The following is a 23,095-nucleotide window of genomic DNA, read 5'->3' as shown; positions in this document are numbered from 1 at the left end:
TCTACAAAACATAAAAAACACAACTCCTATTACATTCACAGAGCAAGATAAAAACAGTTTATTGTTTATAACTAGACAAATGGCAATAAAAAATGTCAGAGTTCTCCTTACTTGACAGAAGTACAGTGATCCCACTGCATATTTCTCCATGCTACTTGGTAATGAAGTTCCTGTAGTTCAGCACACCACTCTTTATTTTCATGATCTAATCCTTTTAAATAGACAGAAAGGATATGGCAGAGTCCCAAATTCTGCAAGGCCTGAGCAGGAGTTTAAAAAAAAAAAGTAAGTAATCAAAGACAACAAAACTAGAGAAACAAAAAATAGCAATCAAACATGAAAAATAACTTTAAAAAATTTTAGTAGTTGACAATATATCACTTAAAATCCCAAAATATTATTTAGTATGTTCCCCCCAAAACACGAAGATAGATAGAGCTCAAACGACTCTGATATTTGATGAAAGAATGCTAAGCAATATTAGCTGGTAACAGAAATGATACCTTCTGGGACCAACTCGAATGCAAACTATGAGAAATAGTTTACATGAGATTTTCCAAGTAAAGGACTTGATTCACTACCTGGCACACTGTACAGTCAAGAAATGTCTTCTACTGTTAGCTAACAAGATCATGATCAACAAATCTACACTATCTTTTAGGTCAGTGACTTGTCTGATTTACCTGTGGATCCCTCTGAGTTTTTAGCCCAATGCCTGAAAAACTTTCAGTCTTATCTCAAGAGTTTATCTAGCTGTGTAAATATTCCACTGACATACTGAAATATTCTCAGCACTACACTAGTAGTGCATTACCAAAGTAGAGAAAAAAACATACCTGAATAATTCCTGCCTGGCGGGTTGATGAGGAGATTGCTGTCTCAAGGTCATATGTTACTAGGGCTTTCCCCCACATTGCTTCATGTTCATATGTTCGTAGTCTATTATTAAAGATTTTCAAAATACCTTTGAGTTCTACATGCATGTAACTCCTTCACAAACAGAATTATTATATCATTATGTAGAAAAATGCAATTTACCTAGTAAGGGGTTGTAACATTTTCCCTCCACCACAGCCATACAGACTATCTGGCTCTCCTATACTTCTGTAGATTTCTAAGAGCAGATCCTAAAAACATGGAAACAACAAAAATTGGAGAGAAAAAAATATTGCTTTATGAATTTAGCAGATTGGAAATTATATCATTACTAACATGTAAGTCCCAACTCTAAATGTATAAAAATAAAATATAATGATACTGAAATATATACTAAAGATTTGGATCAGCAAACCGATCCCAGTCAACAGAATGATTGTCGATTACCTGAGAATTGCTGACAATTTCATCAATTAGATAAGAAATAAATCCAACCTACCAGGCTTTTAACACATGCAAAAATAATCATAAAAACAAAAACAAATAATCCTGTCAACAGCTAAAACTGTACATGGGAAAATGACATTCTGCAAAGTCTGATACTTAAAAACTGAATTTGTTAGGGCCGGCCCGGTGGCTTAGCGGTTAAGTGCATGTGCTCTGCTACTGGCGGCCTGGGTTCGGATCCCGGGCGCGCACCGAGGCACCACTTCTCCGGCCATGCTGAGGCCGCGTCCCACATACAGCAACTAGAAGGATGTGCAACTATGACATACAACTATCTACTGGGGCTTTGGGGAAGAAAAAAAGGAGGAGGATTGGCAATAGATGCTAGCTCAGAGCTGGTCTTCCTCAGGAAAAAGAGGAGGATTAGCACTGATGTTAGCTCAGGGCTGATCTCCCTCACAAAAAAAAAAAAAAAGTGAATTTGGTACAAATAAAGGTCATGAGTTTTTCTTTGAAAGAAAACTCAAAATTGCATTATGTTATAATTACTAAAATGTGATATGGATCAAGAAGTGGTGTGATGACTCAAATCTTTGTTGTAAAATTTACACAGTTAAAAATTGATTCTGTTTAAAACCATCTCAGTAAAATAAAAATGAAAATAGAAAAAAATAAAAAATTTAAAAAGTTAGAAACCGTATTGCATAGAAAATCAATCAAGCAATTTAACTGCCTTATTGGTGCTCGGCCTGGAGAATATTTTTGAAATACAAATTCATTGATATTGGCGTAATTCTACAATTCTAATTAAACTGTTTCTATACATAAACATGAAATCAAGCCCTCAGTGTTGGAACGTTCAGTACCTAAGCCTAGCACAGTGCCCAGTACACAGAAAATACTTCAAAAACTCAGTAAAAGAGGTTAAGACTATACAGAAGCAAAAAGGGAAGGAGAAAAATCAGAAGAATGGGATCAAAAAAAGTAGAAAGAACATATTTCAAGCAAGGCATGGTTGATGGTGTTAAGGGTTAAAGAAACATTAAGGAAGATGAATGAAAGGTGACCACCAGACTTAGTATCAGGAAGTTTATGGGTGACATTAGCAAGTGCTACTTTAGTGGAGAGTGTGGAAGGAGCGGAAATGAAGGTAGCAAACGTGGACAACTCTTTCACAAAGTATAGCTGTGAAGGGAAGGAAGAAAAAAAGGATGACAAAAGAACATACGGAAGAAGGAAATGATTTTGTTAGTTTGAAGGGGAATGTTTTTAATAGGATAAGTTTGAAATTGCTTGGATATGTTAAGATAGACCACAGTACAATAAAAAATAAATTTTCTGAGAAAGAGTTGATGAAAAACAAAATACTGGAAGAAGGATTAGTCTTGGATAGAAGGAAAAACTGTTACTCTACTTTAACAAAAGTAAAGGCTATGATGGGAGCAGATGCAGGGAGATTTCTGTGTTTGATAGTGGGTTGTGGTGGGACTTCCTATCTATGTCCCCTGTTTTCTCCAAGAAGAAGGAGGTAAGTTGAAATCAAAAGCAGAGAAGAGAAGATCAGAGGTTTAAGTGAAGTGGAGAAGTTGAAAGAGTCATTTTAGAGGAATGAGTTGACCAAAGAAATTCACTAAGAATGCCAGACAGTATTGTGGGCCAATTTAAGAACAGATATTAAGAAATTTATAGAAGAAGCAATCTGCTCTGAGATGTGACATACAATAAACAAGGAAACAAATAAATATATCACTATAAATTATAAGTGCTATAAAGAAAATGAATGGGTACTATGGCAGAAAATATATGGTATAAATTCACCCTATGAGACAGGTGGTTTTACTTCCATCTTTCAGGTAAAGGAACTCACAGTTTGAAAGGTTAAGTAATTTGTGCAAGATTATACAATTTAGTGGTTGAGTCAGGATTAGAACTTATGTCTGTCTACTCCAAGGCTTAAGCTTCAAACCATGAATTTATGTTTAGGACGCTCAGTCCAAACAGTAACTTCAGTTTGAAAATCAAATGATATAGATATAGTTTCTATAACAAAATACTAATCCAAAGTATAAAATAAATATTATAATAAATAATAGGCTCTAAAATATTTACCTGTAAACTTATTCCAGTTTCTTCTTTACTTTTTTCACTCAAATTAGAAATAGTTGTACTCTGGCTTCCTTCTTCAAACGTAAGACTTCTGTTTGTCACAAGAGCACTTCTTTTAATGAGACTACGCTACTTTGAGGCTTGTTAATACACATACTATAGACATTGACAGGAAAAACTAACAAAGGTCACAAATAAAACATAATGAACTATTTATACTTTAAAATATAATACCATTTAGGCCTAGAATGGAAAAGAAATTTGTGAATATTAATTATTTGAATGAGAATTACATTTTAATGACACTATTTTATATATGGGAAGGCTATATGCCAAAATATGCTTATTTATAGAGACATTCTTGTTTAAAAATAGAACAGATGCCCCCCAGTTCAGTTCCTAAATGTTCTGTCAGTGGTTTTACCTGAAGTTCGACCTCATCAACAATCACAGGCACACAAATTAAGACCACACTGAGATACCACTTAACACCTGATAAATTGGCAAAAATTAAGAAGTCTGATAATATTAAGTGTTGAGAAGGAAATGGATCAGTAGGATCCACCTATACCCAAGATTATAAAACTAGTAAGTGACAATCAGGATTAGAACTCAGATTTGTCTATGCCAAGGCCTTAGCTTTAAACCATGCATTTATACATATGACATTCAGTCCTATAAGTAATTTCAATTCTAAAATCATGCCAGCCATACAGTGTCTATGACAATAATGATCCAATGTGTAAAATAAACATTATCATAAGTGATAGTGCCTCTACTATTTACCTATAAACTTATTCCACTTTCTTCTTCACTTTTTTCACTCAAACTAGAAATAGTGGTACTCTGGCTCCCTTCTTCAAATGTAAGGCTTCCTACTGATCCACCTCTTCACGAACTACATTTCTGAGAAGTATGCAAATTGGTATAACCACTAAAAAACAATTTGGCACTATCTTATAAGGTTGAAAATTACATACCCTGCACATATATGCATATGTAATGATACATATCATTAACAGGGGAATGGGTAAATGAATTGTGGCATATTCTCCCTATGGTACATTATGTGGCAGAGACAAATTAATGAACTACAGCAACACAAAACAGGTAAATCTTACAAAAATATTGAGTGAAAAAACAAATTGTAGAAAAGGGCACATAAGTTCTTATAAAGCTCAAAAATAAGGAAAACTAAACTATATTTATGGATTCACATTCATATGATAAAAATATCATCAAAAGGAATGATAAACTCAAAACACAAGATAACATTTACCTCTTAGAGGGAGCACAGAAGGATGGGACAGAGGAGATCACTGATTGACATAACGGTACTGACATTGTATTTTGCTGTGTAACCTCTCTATGTAGATACTACATACATTTTCCTTATTGGCAAGTCATATGGAAAAAAAGTTAGTTTTCAGAGCAGAAATTGGCAAGTAGGAAAGATAGTATTAGAGGTTATGACTTTGTTAGTCTAAGGCTGTAATTCATCCAGGCAAAAAACAGTTGCCAGGACTTCTGTCAGGTATTGCCTTAGGTATTAGGAATACTAAAATGACTAAGATTGGGAACTAACATCTGTTGTCTAAATCCTGTTTGAAGGAGTTTTGACTTCTAAAAAAATTATGCACACAAATTTTGAAATCTCACACTTTCTCAGCAGCAAGTTAACACATAAAATAAAACTTTGTTATGTATTCCTGAATACCTAGCATGAGGCATTTTGCTACTGAATAACTTGAAGAGGAAACTGAAGAAAGCAATTAATATATATTTTTTTAATTTTTATTTATTTTATTTTTTTCCCCCAAAGCCCCAGTAGATAGTTGTATGTCACAGTTGCACAGCCTTCTAGTTGCTGTATGTGGGACGCGGCCTCATCGTGGCTGGAGAAGCGGTGCGTCGGTGCACGCCCGGGATCCGAACCCAGGCCGCCAGCATCGGAGCGCGCACTTAACCGCTAAGCCACGGGGCCAGCCCGCAATTAATTTTTCTGACCTGACAGTGTTTGTAAACTGTTATTCTGTATTTTGCTTACAATTATACTTTTCCTGATCACTTTGGATTTACAAAGTCCAAGAAAATTAGCATTTTCTACCCTCTATACGCCTCATGTCTCTGTTTGCCCTCCCTTTCCCATAAGGCACATGAAAAAAGAAAAAAATCAAAACTAGACCGTCAAAGCAAATGGCAAGCCCTATTTGTCAAGCCCTTTTCCCTAAAGTTAACCAAAATAAAATCAAGCCACTCTTGCTTGTTAAACAAGCAATTCTGCAAAAATTTGCCACATTCTATATAATCACCTACCCTCAAATTAAAGGTGCTTTTATTTATACTCATAGAAGAGCTCAGTTATTCACTCTTGATTATTAAAAAATACCACTCCATGGAACAAAGATACTGAAGCACATTCAGATTATAATTACTACTACCAAGTAGGCAGGCCCTGACTCAAAATTTTAAGACTCTAAGAATAGGCAATAATCAATTTCTTACTCATTACATACTTAAAGAACAACACACTTTCTTTGTATGAAGTCTATAGTGATCATGAACATGTCAATGACATACTATACACAAAATCTACATGTTGTAGATTTTTAACTATTTTCAATTGAAAAGCAGAAATTAAATACCAAACCAGAGAGTTAAGAAATAAGTCCAAATCTACTAAGTTAATTATTTTTGGACTAGGATCTGAACTCTGATTCCTGGTTTTCCACCATCTAAAAATCACACTGCTTCCAGCTTAATGACAATCCAAAGTAGAAATTATAAGTAGCAAGAATGAGAAATCTATCAACATAATATATCTTTGCTATTTCAACTTTGTAATATGAGTGATTTTGTGGTAAGAAAGTAAGGCTAACTGTAAAAATAAACACTAGGCCACTTCAAAGGAATAAAGATTTGAGGAGAGCAGTTGGGATAATACAGTATACATTTTCTTTTTTTTTTTTTTTTAAAGATTTTATTTATTCATTTTTTTCCCCCCAAAGCCCCAGTAGATAGTTGTATGTCATAGGTTCACATCCTTCTAGTTGCTGTACGTGGGACTCGGCCTCGCGTTGGACGGAGAAGTGGTGCCTCGGGGCGCGCCCGGGATCCGAACCCGGGCCGCCAGCATCAGAGCGCACGCACTTAACCGCTAAGCCACGGAGCCGGCCCCAGTATACATTTTCTACTCTTCATCTTTCTTGGTTGTTTTTGTATTTCACTATGATCTAGGACTATCCTTATTAGATTCTTATGAGAGTTCTAACTCAGGAAAAGTAAATTAAAGTAGTAGAAATACAGGTAGATAGCAAACTAATGAAAGTGATTTAGTCAAAGAAAGAAGTCAGGTATACTACTCTACAGTCAACAAGTAAACTGGAACTTGAATAAGCTAAGGGATTTAGTGGTAAATCTAATTTAACTGAAATCAGGGAATCACTCAACCATTTGAAAAATATTTACTGATCACTTGTAGTAAGTTCCCAATGCTAGCTGCTCTGGAGAATACAGAGAAAAATAAGTATGGTCTCTGTCCTCCAGGAGCTTGCTATCTTAAGTAATAAACATCTCTATTTATTTCAGAGTAGAATTACTTATTTTTTAAAAAAAATTTGTTATCATTTCACTTTAAAAGATAGAAAACTTCTATCTAAAATGTCTTCTAAATGGAAGAGTGGAAGCAAAACAAATCTTTAATATATATCTTCATTATTGAAACAATGCCAACACCAATTTTAACAACCAAAACCTCTAAATTCCATTACCTTTTCTCTTGATCATCCATGCTTTTCTTATCTGCGTAGATTTCTGCATAGAGCAATGCTGTAAAGTGGGCAGCACAAGACTGGGCTACCTTGGCAACCTCAAGATAATTCAACTCCAGCCAGAAGGCATCATCAAAAACTGTTCCTGAGGAAGGTCTAAAGAAAAATTTTAAATGAAGTTACGTCCATTTCTTTAAGTTCAATATCAAAAGGAAATATGTTGATATAGAATACACTGGTAGCAAGTGCTACTTAAAAAGAAAGTTACATTCAAATAACCAAAAACCACATTTCCCCAATATATAGCTATAAACATCTGAAATAACATGGCTGAAGAGCCCTATTTGTCACTCTTCTCGGATCACACACTCCTTAAAGAATCTGATTAAAGCTATGGACTATCATCCCATACAAATTTGAGGTTCATACTTGCTCTCCACCAACGGACACACGAACCACAGGCTAAGAACAAGCTGCACAGAATAGCTAATAACACATATGCAAATCATTTTCAGTGGCAATTTAATAAGAGTATTGTTTTTTCTAAGACACAATTACATGTCTTTCCTACTGCAGTTCATTTTCTCCTTAATGTATTGCCTAGGTTAAGTTATTTAATAAAAATCTTCCACTGTGGTAATAGCAGGTCAGAATTGGAAGGGACCATAAAGCTAACATTATAGAGATGTGACAAGGTTAAGAGCACTGGTTTTAGAGTAGGACACAGCTAGGTTCAAATCCAGCTGGATTACCTACTACAAGCTGTATGATTTTCAGCAACTTAACTTCTTTTTTTTGTGTGTGCGTGTGTGAGGAAGATCAGCCCTGAGCTAACATCCATGCCAATCCTCCTCTTTTTGCTGAGAAAGACTGGCCCTGGGCCAATATTTGTGCCTATCTTCCTCCACTTTATATAGGACGCCGCCACAGCATGGCCCGACAAGCGATACATGGGTGCGCGCCCAGGATCCAAACCTGGGCTGCCCGCAGCGGAGCACATGCACCCAACCGCCATGCCATGGGGCCGGCCCCAGCAACTTAACTTCTTAAGCCTCAGTTTCCTCATCTGTAAAACCTGGGAACAATATATACCTCAAAGACTAGTTGCAATGATTAAATAACCCCTCTTAAGCTGATGAATAAAGTGCCTATCACATAGCCAACATTTAACTGTAGCTATTCTGAGGAACCTGAAGTTCAGAGATCACAAAGCTTCTGAGTATCAGACTTAGACCTAAACTCAGGTCCTTACCCTGTATTCTATGTCCCATTCATATTTTCTCAAGGAATCTTCTTTAAGGTCTTATTCAGAATGAAAACTGAATATTAAGAATTTATATCTTCTTCAAGGCCTGCCAATGAAAACAACACTCTACCCCAAGGATAAATCTGAAATGAATGATTCAAAAGTGAAACTGCCTCCTAACACCAAGAAGAAAGATGCTTCCAGCTATAGTTAAAGCTTCTTATGGGCTTTCTCAGAGGAGGATCTGGTACAAAACAATAAGGTGACTCAGCAACTTTCTAACCAGAAACAAAGACGGTGAAACACCAACACACTTCTTTTTCTAAGAGTGAAGTAGAATGGTATGAGGGGGATACAGAGGAATTAATTTTTAAGATGTAAATGCATTTGGGTTAAACAGTTCTTCATTGTTTTCCCACCTCTCCCTCCCATTCTTTACCAACCACTGCCACCATCACAATACACAATCATGAGACATCAATTCCTACCTAGTCAAGTTATAGGCCTACTACATTATTTCTTCAAAGTTCTGGTCAACTCTGGGGCAGTACAGATCAGTCAGACCATCCACTCTAGCAATTCCTGCTCACTATTAAAAATCTCATGAGAAATGATAGGAACAAAGATACTATATTTGTACAACAATTTATCAGAATCAAGAAAACAAACGCTGCCACCGCACAGTATTACTATATAGTACCAAAGATTTTGAGGACCATGGTACACAGTAAAGAAACACATTTTGTAATAAAGATACATAAAGAAGACTTTTACATAACTTTAGTTACTTCTAGGAGCTAAAACTAACGGGAAAAGTTAAAAGAGGGGTAATACATCTAAAAGTTACCTAGAAAATCACTTACTCCTTTCCCATCACTTTGTAGATGAAATAAGCTGAAGCCCCAAAAGGCTGCATGATTTACCAAAGACAACACTGTTATTGGTACAGCTGGGACTAGAGTTCAGAGTTCCTGACACTGATTTAAGCAAAGTGCCACCCTGAATCAGGACTAGTATAAGGAGATATAAGCATTGCACAAATTAAATACAGTACCTTGCAGCAGCATCACCTAAAATAATCATGTTAAAATCAGCCAGCAGTAAAAAGTTACACTTCTAAACCCCCAAACTCAAGAAGCAATATTCATTATATTACCTCTTTTGTCTCCTCATGTAGTCCACAATAGCAAGCATTGTTCTTTGTGATTTTTTATCCAAACAGCATCGGAAAATGTGCTCTGACTCTGACAAAGAAAGAAAGATATCTCCTCTCAGTCCTAAGAAGATTTGCTTAAGCACTTTCTTCCTTCTGTCTCCCTTTACAATATACAATTTTGGTGGGCAGTATCCAGCACAAAATTGGTTCTTAATAAATATGAAGTGATAAATGGAAATTAATGGCTTTTCTTTTAAAAGAAACTATTCTGCTTAATAAAACTGAGAATTTAATTGTAATTTATGTTTTATTTCTGAAAAGGACTAATTCATTGCTTCACTAAATATTTATGTGGGATCTTTTATGTGCTAGATGCTCAGTATAAACCATGAATAAGACAGACTATTTCTGACCACAAAGAACTCACTGACTGGCCTGAGAGACTCTTAACATAGTGTGATAAGTGCTATGATGGGGAGAGTTTAGAAAACCACAGAGGCATATAGAAAGGAATCTAATCTGAATAAGACGAGCTTCACAGAAAAAGTGATATCTGAAAGAAGAGTAATGGTCTGTCATGAGAAGAGGAAAGGATAGTGTTTCAGGCAATAGTAACACTATCTGAGACGGCTGGAACAAGAAGGAACTTGGAGAAATCACTGAAAGAATTTCAATTGTGCTGAACCACAGAGCTGGAAAGCAGGAAGGATGCTGGGGACAGAGATAAACAGATGGACTAACATTATTTATAACATAGAATTAGCAGGATTTGGTAATCAGATGAGACAAATGAGAGAAATTTCTGGCTTGGGCAACTGAATGTCATTCACTAAAGACATACACATTAAGAGAAGGAGGCCAAAGGAAGGAGAAGAAGATAAGTTTACCTTCAGACAGCTGAATTTGAGATGCACATGGGACATTCAAGTGAAGGCAATGAGACTTATAGAAATCAGAAAAGACAAACCATTTAATTTGCTAGAAATCTACATTTACTTTCCTTTCAATAACAGAATTTTACCTTTGAGTGGCTGCAGCATAAATACATATATACAAATGATAAACATGAAAAAAAAGGCTTGGCCAGGTTCATGACAATCAATTGTCAGGTTATCATAGGCAGTGACTATATTAAACTTGATATGTAATAAAATTATTTTTAAAACTATTTTAAATTACATAATATTTAAAACTCAAATGCTTACTGGTAACTGAATCATTTATACCTGTATTTCCCAAATTAAGGATAGGAGATATAGTCTAAATAGTTTGCAAAGTCTCTATGAGAATTTCTATTTTAGGAATTTTATTTCAATGGTCTAAAGAAAATTCATATAAGCATACTGTGGATCATTTACATGACCAACTTATAATCAAGTAGGACCACAGAATGGGCATCCACGTCTATGTTTATAATCATATTAGTTCAAATGGTAGATTTGTAATTGTTGTTGGCCAATAAAAAAGAACTACATAAAACATAAGACAGAGCAAAGTGAAGTCTAAATGACATCACAGTCACGTCAAATAAAGGCTGTAGTAGTAGAAGGCAAAGAAACAATTGGGAGAATTGAGTATCACAACCTATGCCAAAGTGACTGGAACCATAGTCAAGGTTGGGAAGAGCAATTTAGTTGTAGCAAAATATCACATTAAATCAATACTTTTCTTAGAATTGTACTGGTCTTGAAGTACAGTAAGTGAATTTGTACCTAGTTTTATAACTGTACATAAAATGCACTAATAATATATATTAAAGACAATAAGTTAACATCACAGATCTGTGAATCTTTTTTTCTTTTTTTAAATTTAGGTTTGAAAAACTGACTCATAATGAGCCTTCAAATATGCATATACGTATATGTATATGTGCATCCAATTCCTGGTGGAATTTCTCCTGCTATAACTTCTTAGCATGGGAAACACTTATTATAAAGGAAGGAAAGCAGGCTATATGAGTAAATAAAGTATAATCCAATTTTTGTTTTAAAAAACTGGAAAGTCAGGGGCCAGCCGGTGGCATAGTGGTTAAGTTTGCATGCTCCGCTTTGGCAGCCCGGGGTTCGCAGGTTCGAACCCACGCACCACTCATCAAGCCACGCTGTGGTGGCATCCCACATACAAAATGGAGGAAGAGGGGCACAGATGTTAGCTCAGAGTCCATCTTTCTCAGCAAAAAGATGAAGATTGGCAACAGATGTTAGCTCGAGGCCAATCTTCCTCACCAAAAAAAAAAAAAAAAAAAACTGAAAAGATATATACCAAAAGTTAACTGTAGTTATCCTAGACCATGGGATTATGGGTTATTTTTTTAATTTATGCTAACTTTTCTATATTTTCTACAATAAATATATTTTGTAATTAAAAAGGATGCTTTTAAAAAATGAGTTGGCCAGAACTTTACTATGAAAATTCCATTCTATCTCCAGCACAGCACCTATAATATTTGGTTGCATTTATTTGTCTCCTTTTTCTGTTGCTAGAATGTAGTGTATGTCTTGTTCATATCCATATTGCCAGTGCCAAACACAGTGCTTGACATTTACCAAATGCTCAATTAGCTGCTTCACTACTAATACAAAATTTACTGAGGGAGTACGTATGCATCAAGTATTACACGTGCTTTACACACATCATCTCACTGAAAACTGGCTACAACATTTATCTCCATTCTACAGATGAGGAAATAGATGTTTATAGATTATGGAATTAAGCCTATAAAGTTTATTGATGGGATTTAAACAAATCTGTCTTTCTCTAGAACCAAGAAGTTAACAGTATAAATGCTAGAAATTTAACAGAATACCTGAATCCAAATATGCAGGGGTCGTGGATCGGCTCGTTTGTGAGGAGTGTCTGAAACAGTCAGTAAAAAATCGCTGAATGTGTGTAGAAAGCAGATTTCTCCATGATTCGTTTGTATCTTGGAGTAAAATATCATGAATCAAGTATGGAAGCACAGTCTGACAAAAGTCAGTTTTCACCTAGAATATACAAACACATCCAGTCAATAGTTGGAGTTAAAATAATAAATTTTACTTAAAATTTTCATGGCATTACTGACATACTAAACTTCAAAAAAATGATAAATGAATCTGTCATGAACTTAATGTACTGCTAAAAAACAAACAAAAAACATGTGCACCAGGTAATGTTTAAAACAAAAAAATTAAACTAACCTAGAATATCTATATCAAACATATGTGTTATTTACACTGCAATTGTTTATTTCCAGTCTAGGAAATCTGCATATAATGAAATAGGACACTATTTACAAATGAAATCATATGTCACTACTGTAAATAAAATTTCACAGTTGAAAAGTGTTAATAATAACAAAAGCAGTTTTTAAATTTGATATAAGGGAAAACAGGGATCAACATTTAAAAGAAAAGGTGAAAATTTGATTTTTGCACATTTTCTACACTCAGTGAAGAGCAACACTCTTCACTGTCATGTTAAATACTACAACAGTTATGTTAAAATGTTTATTTTTCTAATAAACTCCAATTTCCGGGTACAGAATTTGGGTACTTATTTGTGGTATACTCCAAAGTGTAGAAAAGTGCTTTAATACACATGGTACATTAAAACAGAACTCAATCTTATTTTTGCCAAGACACCATCTTCATATATTCATTGCATAACACACACATAAGAAAGAATGTAGATTACCAATTCACATTTTTTCCTTTTTAAACAAAAGACAAATCAAAAAGCTCTTGGAAGGAGAGAATTTAAGGAACTAGCAATTAGGGTGTATATATATGTATACTTGGAACATTTTATTTTCCGGCTCAAAGTCAGAACTTTATAAAAATCTTAGGTTTGTTCACTAAGGAGAAATTAGGTGTGTGTGTGCCCAGGGTACCACTCTGCTAACCTGGTATGTGTACTGTGTAGTACTGCAGAGAGTGTGATGATTTATTCACTATCAACACTTTTTCCGTAGAAACAAGGACTGCTTTTTAAACTGCTTTCAATGAGGGCACTTTACCACAGTACTCACTTCTCTACCAGTTATTTGTAACTGGCAGAAGTTTGACCTAGTCAGATATTTTGTTTTCACATTTCTGTTCAATCATGCTTGACAGTACTATAAACTGGGTTAGCTTCTAAAGTCTTACAGCATCATCATATTGTGCTGTTTTGGATGACATATTTGATAAGAGCATATGAACTTTTTGTTTGATTTGATTTAGTATGTGCCCTTACTCTCTATTGAAATAAATTGTACTGTACCCTCAAAAATAAAAAAGCAATGCTAACTGCTACCCTATTTCTTTTTCTCACTCAAGAAAGTGTACCAGGGAAAGTAAATGACAATGACCTTACTAGAAGAAGTAAACAAAAAAAGTTAAAGCAGACTTTTGGTTAATACAAATAATTTACAATTATCAGTATTTTAACTATCATTAGTAACAAATTATTCAAGGTACCCCTTATAACTCATCCAGTATGTAGCTACCCCACATCTTATTTACTAACTTACTGCATAAAGTTATAGCTAAATAAAGCCCTGTATGATGGATTCCCAACAGCTGAGTGTAGCTGATGTTGCATGAAGAAGATGCACAGTATCAGCACCTTTTTTAGATATATAGGCCACAAACATGTGCACAGAAGCCAAATGGAATGGGACAAGCAAAGAAAATTATTAAGAGAAAGCTCAAAAAAAAAGCAAAGGTAGAAAAGGATTAAGTCAGACTAATTAATCTTCTTACTTCACACATTGGTTTTAATAACTGAAGAATTTCACTTTTTGTGCCTCCACTATCCAAAACAGCACAAGTCAGTGTCTTTATCCACACATCATGATTTTCACTTTGAGGAATCCACAGGCTTGTATCATCCAAGCCTTCTAAATGGCTTTCTTTGCCAAGTCTGGGTACTTCTAAAAACTAGAAAGAAAGTGATCAAAAAAGGTAAATAAGGTAATTAGAAATATGTTTTACCTTTCTTATGCAAAACAAATATCTAGGCATCAACAAACCTGTTTCTAAATAAAACTAAACGTAGTTAAAACTAAATCTGGAGGCAATGGTTATCCTTTAAAATTAAAATACATTGATGTTTATATGAGAGGCAGAGCGGTATGGTAAAAAATTACTGGTCTAGACAGCAGAAAGCTTGAGTTTTCCTCTTTATATGAATCACAAACTCTCTGCCTCATCTGTCTCATGTACAAAACCAGTCCAAATCTACCATGCAGGATCGATTTCAAGATGAAATGAGATTTTAAAATGTTAAAACTAATAGTGTTTTACAGGTTATATTACTAGTTTTATTAATAGTTTATATTATTTGTAATTTCATTGATATCAAAATTATATTTATGATACATTAAAAGTACAATTTCAATGATGGGTATATGCCCTGAAATTAAATTGGTGAAAACTCAACCGTGTATTTTTCAGTCACTTTATGAAAAGAAAATATTAAAGAGGAATGTTTAGACTAAAGGAGAAGCAAGAGTTCTTAAATATCCTTCATAGAGTACTTTCAGTGGAACCTTATTATGATATCAACATGGAAAAAGGGAGAAATCTATAGGCCATCTTATATTTCATTAGGGGGCTGTGATACTTGAACTTGCTATGGAAATAAACACTTGCTTGCTGATCATAATACCTATAACCACACCCAGGATCAACGGCTTTCATGTGATCGAAGTAAGGGTTTTCTACTCCTAAGAAAAAAGGCCAGTCTTTAAGAACTCCTCTTATCTCCCAAATCAACCACCATTTCTCCAAGCTACCTATCTCAGCTTTTCCCCACTGCCATAATTAAAAATGTAAATCCTCTGGATTCAAGAAGTACAGTTGGAATTATCTCTGAGAAAGGTTAAATGTTAGTATAATACTATTTAAGCAATTTGACATATATAATCCACAGCAAATAGAACTGTTCTAGGTATCGTGGATATTCAATAAACATTTATTATTTGAGAGACCTTTTTTCTTGATGTTCTAAAAGGCTGTAGATAGATCAGCATGGGATCAGTTGTCTTCTTATAAATCTCCCAGAAACTATGTCCAGTCTTTGTGGCTAAAATATTTTTCAAACAGGAAACAGCAGCCGATCGCACTTTGACACTGAAAAACACAAATAATTCAAATGCCTATAAAATATATCAACTGTTAATCTGGATGAGTGTTAAGCAACCTCCAACTAAAAAATTAAAATCTAAAATTTATATTAGGAAACTTACATCTATTTAATAGGAAATTTTTATATTTATTAGGAAGTTTTATATCTATAAAATCCTATAACATCAAACCCAAAATTATCAAAGGATTTTTAATATACCTTCAGTAAACTTGAATTACTTATCACTGCAACAACAGTTCCCTTCATTCAATACAATAAAGTTTATATTATGACTATCATAAATTAAAAGGATTCATAAAAAGAAATACTTGGAAATAACAATGACTAATAAAAATGAGTAGTGAGAATAACAAAATATAAATTCATCTGAGAAAATAATATTTTGATAATATCTTCTCTGAGAGATACAAATAAATCTGAGGTAAGGCAGAATGGCATTTCCCTCCAAATGATAAAATTATCATCTAGAACAATGTTAAACAGGCAGTAAGTACACACTTATTCTGACAAGAAACTAGTTGAGAATCATTAGGAAGGCATCTAAAATCTCTAATAAAAACTTGCAAGTCCTTCTCTTTTGCAAAAAATTAGGCAAAGTAAGGCTGCAATACAAGAGTACTGAAAATGTAACAGCTGACCAAAAATGTCATAATTTCTGATACTGTAAAGATGATGAGCTATCAAGTGAAGGCTTAATTCCTTTTAGGTTTCTCGATTAATACATAGGAGCATAAACACTAACCCTGGATTCAGCCTTCATTCCTCTCTCCTTCCCTCACTTCTCCGTATCCAGTTCCTCAGCAAGTCCTGTCTCTATGCTAAAAACATACGCTGGTTCCATCCATGTTTTACCTCATCTCCATTACTGCCACCCTAATCCAAGTCACCATCATATCTCCTCTGAACTACTGTAATCGTTTCATAATCAGGCTTCCTGTTTCCACTTCTGCCCATCACAATCCATTTGCCATTTAAAAGCCAGAGTAAAAATGTAAGCTGCATCGTGACACTACTGTGCTTAACGCTCCATGGCTTCCTTATATATGTCAAATAAAATCCAAATTTCTTAATCAGAAGTAGTGCTACCTTTCTAATTTCATCTCATACCATGTTCCTCCAAACTAGGCTTCTTTCTGTTCCTCAAACACACCAAGCTTATTTCCATTCTAGCTATTCCCCTGTCTGGAATGCATTATCCTTAATCATCTTACAGCTGATTCCTGATCACTCAGATCAGCTAGATGACACTTCCTCAGAAAGCATTCCATGACCAGCTATTCTGGGAATTCCTTGGTTAGCATCCCCTTTGTAGACCTAAGGCCCCTTAAACATACAAGGATTTCTTTCCTCTTGCAAAAAGAAAGGAAAAAAAATTGTACCTGTTCCCTACTGTTCTCAAGTTTAAGCCACACTAATATCTCTGTGCACCTTTTTCAGAAAAACCAATTTCAAATTACTGTGTAACAAATGAAACATTTAATGCTTGCAAATTTTCTGTGGAAAATCTCTTCAAAAACCATGCCAGGGGCTGGCCCGGTGGCGTAACGGTTACATTTGCATGCTCCACATCGGTGGCCTGGGGTTCGCAGGTTTGGATCCCGGGCATGTACCTACGTGCCGCTCACCAAGCCATGCTGTGGCAGCATCCCACATACAAAATGAGGGAGATGAGCACAGATGTTAACTCAGGGCTAATCTTCCTCAGCAAAAAGAGAAGAATTGGCAATGGATGTTAGCTCAGAGCCAGTCTTAGTCACACACAAAAAAATGTCAGATATACTTTGAAATATATGAGATGGATTAATTAATGGATAGAAGGATAGCTAGATGTGATAAAGCAAGGAGAGTAGTAAAGTATTAATGGTAGAATCTAGGTGTGTGGTGTTTACTGTAAAATTCTTTCAATTTTGCTCTATCTTTGAAAATTTTTATAATAAAATGTTGGGAAAGAAACCATGCCAGACTTTTTATTGTAACAACAGCAAACTAAAGATATGTGTCCATTAAATCAACAATGAAAACATGGCAGGTAGACATTATTGCCAATCATTTATTCTCCAAGAGAAGAGGGGAGGGGTTTGCAGGGAAACAGACACAAAACACTCATTTACCTAGAAAGATGCCCCATTGTGGGCAAAAATCCTTTGAATCTACTCTCCAAAAATAGATAGATAGATAAGTGGGGGGGGGGGGGTGGAGGAGAAAGCAAAAGTAATCTCATATCCAGAAAGTTGAAATTATGATACCTGTTATGACTTTATTTTGTATAGAGAATAGGCGGGCAAAAGAAAATCCTGTTTGATTAGTGTAAGACTTTTGGAGTTATGAAATTTCTGCTCTATAACTTATTTTAAAAGGACTAAAATAGTCTAGCTGAGAGAAGAGTGGCACCTCTGATTCTGACAAGTGACCAAAACATCCCCCTTTACATTCCCCTATCTTAATGTGCCGTGTACAACCACCTGGTTGTTTTCCTAGTCTAGTCTACTCGCACTAGAATTTAACGTGGCCCTCGCCTAGCATGTTCATCACGATATCAAGTGCCTGGCACATAGCAGGGTTTCAGTGATTATGTGAATTAATAAAAATACAACAATTTTCATTAAAGTACTTGAGATTAAAGAAAAGTATGGCAACTTAAAGGAGAAAGTTTTAGTTACTGTAAATGTTAATGTGAAGTATCATTCTCCTTCAATGTCAGATTAAGTAAGTGCTATCAGAAAGAAAGTATCATTAAATACTCACCAATCTTCCACCAGTGTATTATTCAGGTAGGTCAACATTATGAAGGTCCACTGAAGTTCTTTATCTTCAAATAACTCAAGGGCCTTGGTATAAGATGTATCTTTACTATGTTGTATAGCTATGGTAGAGAAATCTATAGGACCCACTTCTCCCAAGCAGCTTCCAACAGCCTCTATATAAAGAAATTTCATTTCAGTAGAGTTATAGTTAACAGAGTAGACTTAAAACAGAAATCTTCTAATTTTAAAAATATAATGCTATTTTGTCATTCTTCAAGTTTTCAAAGATTTTGAATAGATTGAAGAAGCTACAAATTATTATATTATTTCCTTTATATACCATCCATGTGGGCAACAGATATTTTCCCCTATAAATTCATATTCAGAAGATAGATTAACCAGTAACAGACTGAAGATATTAAGGATTAAAGTCTAAACAGAGCCACTGTATGGGAGTATCAACAGACTTCAAAACCGTTAAAAATTTTTTGAGGTATTATTACACCAAGTCCACAACTCTTACACACTTCAGGGAAAAATCACACACACACGGACATTTTTTTTCCACCTGTGCTGTCACTACCCAGATGAAGATAGAACGTTTTCAGCATGCCAGAGGACTCCCTCATGCTCTTTCCCATTCATGGTGGAATTCATTAAAATATGTTCACAAATTCTTTGATAGTGATAGTTCTTCTTTCAAAAGGTGGAGCCTAATTCCCTTCTCCTTGAGTATGGGCTATACTTAATGACTCACTTCTAACAAAGAGAATGTCTACAGTTGTCCCTTGGTATCCACAGGAGATTGGTTCCAGAACCACCGCCCCCACCCCCGCCGATACCAAAATCCAGGGATGCTCAAGTCTTTTATATATAGTGTAGTATTTGCATATCACCTATGCACACGATCCCGTATACTTTAAATCATCTCTAGATTACTTACAATACCTAATACAATGTAAATGCTATGTAAATAGTTGTTATACTGTACTGTTTAGGAAATAAGGATAAGAAAAAAAAAGTCTGTACGTGTTCAGTCCAGATGCAACCATCGTAGGCCTTTTGACCTATGGTTGGTTGCATTAGAGGATGCAGAACCCGTGGATATGAAGGGCTGACTGTACAAGTCTTTAACCTCCTTGATTAAATTTATCCCCATCTATTTAATTCTCTTAAATGTTATTGTAAATGGAATTGTAAGTGGAATGGAATTTCCTTTTCAGATTGTTCATTGCTGGTGTATAGAAATACAACTGAATTTTATGTGTTGACCTTATATACTGGAACTTTGCTGAATTCATTTATTAGCTCTATAATAGCTTTCTTATAGAGTCTCTAGAATCTTCTATACAGAATCATGTCATCTGTGAATAGAGTTTTGCTTCCTCCTTTCCAATCTGGACGCTTTTTATTCTTTTTCTTGTCCAGTTACTCTGGCTAGAACTTTCAGTATAATGCCATAGAGGAGTGGTGAAAGCAGGCAACCTTTTCTCACTCCTTATCTGAGGGAGAGAGCCTTCAGTCTTTCACCATTCAGTATGATGTTAGCAGTGGATACAAACCACTAAAACTTTATGCCATGCAGGAAAGCCACTTAGGGCTCCTGCAGCAAATCAGGTTTGTCCCCAGAAACAGTGGATAAAGGGGTAAATTCATTGGTCAAGGGAAACTTCTAGGGTGCTGGTAAGGTTTTACTTCTCGGTCTGGGTGCTAGATGCACAGGTGTGTTGTTTGTGAAAATTCTTCAGGTTATATTCTTATGATCTGTATACTTTTCTATATGTAAGATGTATTTCAATAAAAAATTCACAAAAAGGAAGTACCCTAGATACTAGGCTCCCACTGAGAAGTTAATGAAGACTCCATTGAAAGATAATAGAGGGCCGGCCCCGTGGCTTAGCGGTTAAGTGCTCGCGCTCCGCTGCTGGAGGCCCGGGTTCGGATCCTGGGCGTGCACCGACGCACCGCTTCTCCGGCCATGCTGAGGCCGAGTCCCACATACAGCAACTAGAAGGATGTGCAGCTATGACATACAACTATCTACTGGGGCTTTGGGGGAAAAAATAAATAAATAAAATTATTAAAAAAAAAAAAAAGGAAGATAATAGAATCTGTGAAGCACCTCTTATTCCTCCCATTTTTTTTTTATTTGAAGCAACGCTGTCATGACAACTTCAAGCTGATTTTAATCATGTGATTCTTTCATCCTGTGGTTACTAAACCTAAACACCTATACTAGGCATGATGTTGGCTATTTATATTAGGTTATCCCCCAAATGGTGGTAGGAGAGGACTTGAATGTGGTTTTAATATTTGAGTTTAATCAGCCCGCCAAGTCCTCAATTCTTATTTTTGTTACATGATAAAGATATTAGTCTGAGTTATAATATATTCATAAAATGTATCAGAAGTCAATTTATTTGCAACCTATGCTACAAATAGGTATTTCTGACCTTCCTAAATATTTACAAGGCATTTTCAAATTAATAGTTATGCACATATATAAATCACTAACTTTTCACTTTATACGTGAAGGAAAATATGAAAGGAGGACTGTTTCAAGATACTTGAACTAAAGAGAAATATAACTTAACTAGCTTCTTACATTTACCCAATATCCCAAATGACAAACTTTTACGGATTGTGAAAATACTATGAAGATGATTGCTCAAACATAAAAATTCATATTCATTGAGCCAAATAGTTTACCTAAGACTTCTCTTTCACCAGTGTGGTTTATTGCCATCTTGGATAACTGCAACAAGTTGACAACCAGCTTTACCATTATGCCATCTTGTGGGTTATCTAAGAGCAATTTTGAAAAAATTAGCTTAAAACTCTCATGGAGACAACACTTTTCTTTATGATATGCTTATATATTAAATTATCTGACTACAAAACTTCTATAAAGTTTTTTAAAAAGGTTTTAAATCATGAGCAGCTCAAAAAATATGAAGTGAACGTATTTGAATTCCCTTATGAAACAGAACCAAGGAGAAGTGATGGGCAACATTTGGCAGACAGAGAGAAAAATGTCTTAAGTTGTGCAGAAGTCAATACCTTAGCAAAATCACAAACAGAAACACAGACTCATTCAACATTAAGCTAGAAGGGACCTTAGAAGCATGCTTGGTTTTTCAAGCTCTAGCATTTAGTCCAGCACTGTCCAATAGAACTTTCTGCAATGACAGAAATGTTCTATAATCTGTGCTGTCCAATGACAGCCACTACCACATGTTACTACTGAGAACTTGACATGTGCTAGTATGACAAAGAAACTGAATTTTAAACTTTAATACATTTAAATTTAAATAGCTACAGCTAGTGGCTGTATTGGACAAGGCAGATCTAGACCAATGAAATACCCAAACATACGAGAATAAGAAATAGAGGAGTTCATACTTTACACACACACACCCCCCTCTCAGAACAGTTGCAATAGAACCTCTGAGCTCAGACGGTCAAAACAAAAATTAGTTTTAAAAAGCATTGAGGGCCGGCCCTGTGGCTTGGCGGTTAAGTGCGCGTGCTGCGATGCTGGCGGCCCGGGTTCGGATCCCGGGTGCGCATCGAGGCACCACTTCTCCGTTCATCCTGAGGCCGAGTCCCACATACAGCAACTAGAAGGATGTGCAGCTACGACACACAACTATCCACTGGGGCTTTGGGGGGAAAAAATAAAATAAATAAAATCTTTAAAAAGCATTGAAAATAAAAACACAATAGAATATGAAATTAATGAGCACAAGATGATAATCAAAACATAAGTAGAAAAAGTTTCCCCCAAGTGCAATACTATAATAACCTAAACTCAAATCACATTAAGATAAAAATGGATGTTTTCTTAAGTAAAAAAAAAAAAAAGCTAGAAACACATACATATATGTGTATATGTATATAAAAAACACACACATATATATACATACACACAACACACACATATGCACATTCATGGCTAAGAGGCTTAACATGAGACACATTTATTTTATTTAAATAAGTTAGAGCAGTAGGCAGAGACAGATTACCTTGTATGCCTCGCTCTAAGGAATTAAAATTCTTCTTTTAGGCAGTAGAAAGTTGTTAAAATTTTTTAAGCAGTAGAATAACATGATCATGTTTGGGTTTAGAGAAATCATTCTGGCAGAGGTGTAGAAGATGGATAAAAAAAGAGAAGCTCAAGGTGAGGAGACCATTTAGGAAGTGTTTTATGGTTAGATGAGAAATGATGAAGGTCTGAACTAAATGATGAGAGTCTAAAACTAAGTCCATGGCAACTGAACCAAGAGCAAGAATTTATAAAACATTCCTTCAAAAAGAAATAGGTACAAATAACCCACATCATTAAAATTAGTACCCTGGGATGCTCTCCTTAGATCCATCATCTGATCTTTATGTTGCTCCAGTTGTCTACGAAGATCCTTCAGTCCTTCTAGCCTTGTCAATGGAAGTGCATCATAAATACTTACTGAGAGAAAATGATTAATTTCCTAAAAGAGAAAATTAGTTAAAAATGTAACTTGCTTTTGACATGTATTGGTTAACTCTGTGAAATAAAACTTAATAAAAGAAACCAAATTAGTAATTGCCTTTTACAGACACCGACTCATATCACTATTACTACCAAACAGGGCAGAAACAA

The 23,095-nt window shown here is 35.2% G+C and overlaps 1 protein-coding gene across 3 annotated transcripts in view; it reads right to left on the bottom strand.

Moving 5' to 3' along the window:
- ATM (ATM serine/threonine kinase) overlaps positions 1-23,095 on the bottom strand; it is a 126,101-nt gene that overhangs the window by 42,690 nt on the left and 60,316 nt on the right. Inside the window, exons 34-45 of one of the 3 annotated variants that reach the window (XM_087433660.1) lie at positions 22,811-22,943; positions 21,166-21,261; positions 18,458-18,629; positions 15,555-15,696; positions 14,326-14,502; positions 12,408-12,585; positions 9,602-9,689; positions 7,200-7,355; positions 3,433-3,541; positions 1,039-1,127; positions 837-939; positions 112-260 (exon numbers count right to left, since the gene is read on the bottom strand). In XM_087433660.1, the coding sequence (XP_087289786.1) occupies positions 112-260; positions 837-939; positions 1,039-1,127; positions 3,433-3,541; positions 7,200-7,355; positions 9,602-9,689; positions 12,408-12,585; positions 14,326-14,502; positions 15,555-15,696; positions 18,458-18,629; positions 21,166-21,261; positions 22,811-22,943 (1,592 nt within the window). The remainder of the gene's footprint in view (positions 1-111; positions 261-836; positions 940-1,038; positions 1,128-3,432; positions 3,542-7,199; positions 7,356-9,601; positions 9,690-12,407; positions 12,586-14,325; positions 14,503-15,554; positions 15,697-18,457; positions 18,630-21,165; positions 21,262-22,810; positions 22,944-23,095) is intronic. The other 2 variants (XM_014785193.2, XM_087433661.1) reach the window with 2 other exon arrangements.

The sequence above is a fragment of the Ceratotherium simum genome, chromosome 7, assembly GCF_057802395.1.
Source record: "Ceratotherium simum simum isolate JZ-2026a chromosome 7, ASM5780239v1, whole genome shotgun sequence".
NCBI classification, from domain to species: domain Eukaryota; kingdom Metazoa; phylum Chordata; class Mammalia; order Perissodactyla; family Rhinocerotidae; genus Ceratotherium; species Ceratotherium simum.
Note: the sequence above shows the minus strand (reverse complement) of the source record. Positions and strands in the feature narration are given on the sequence as shown.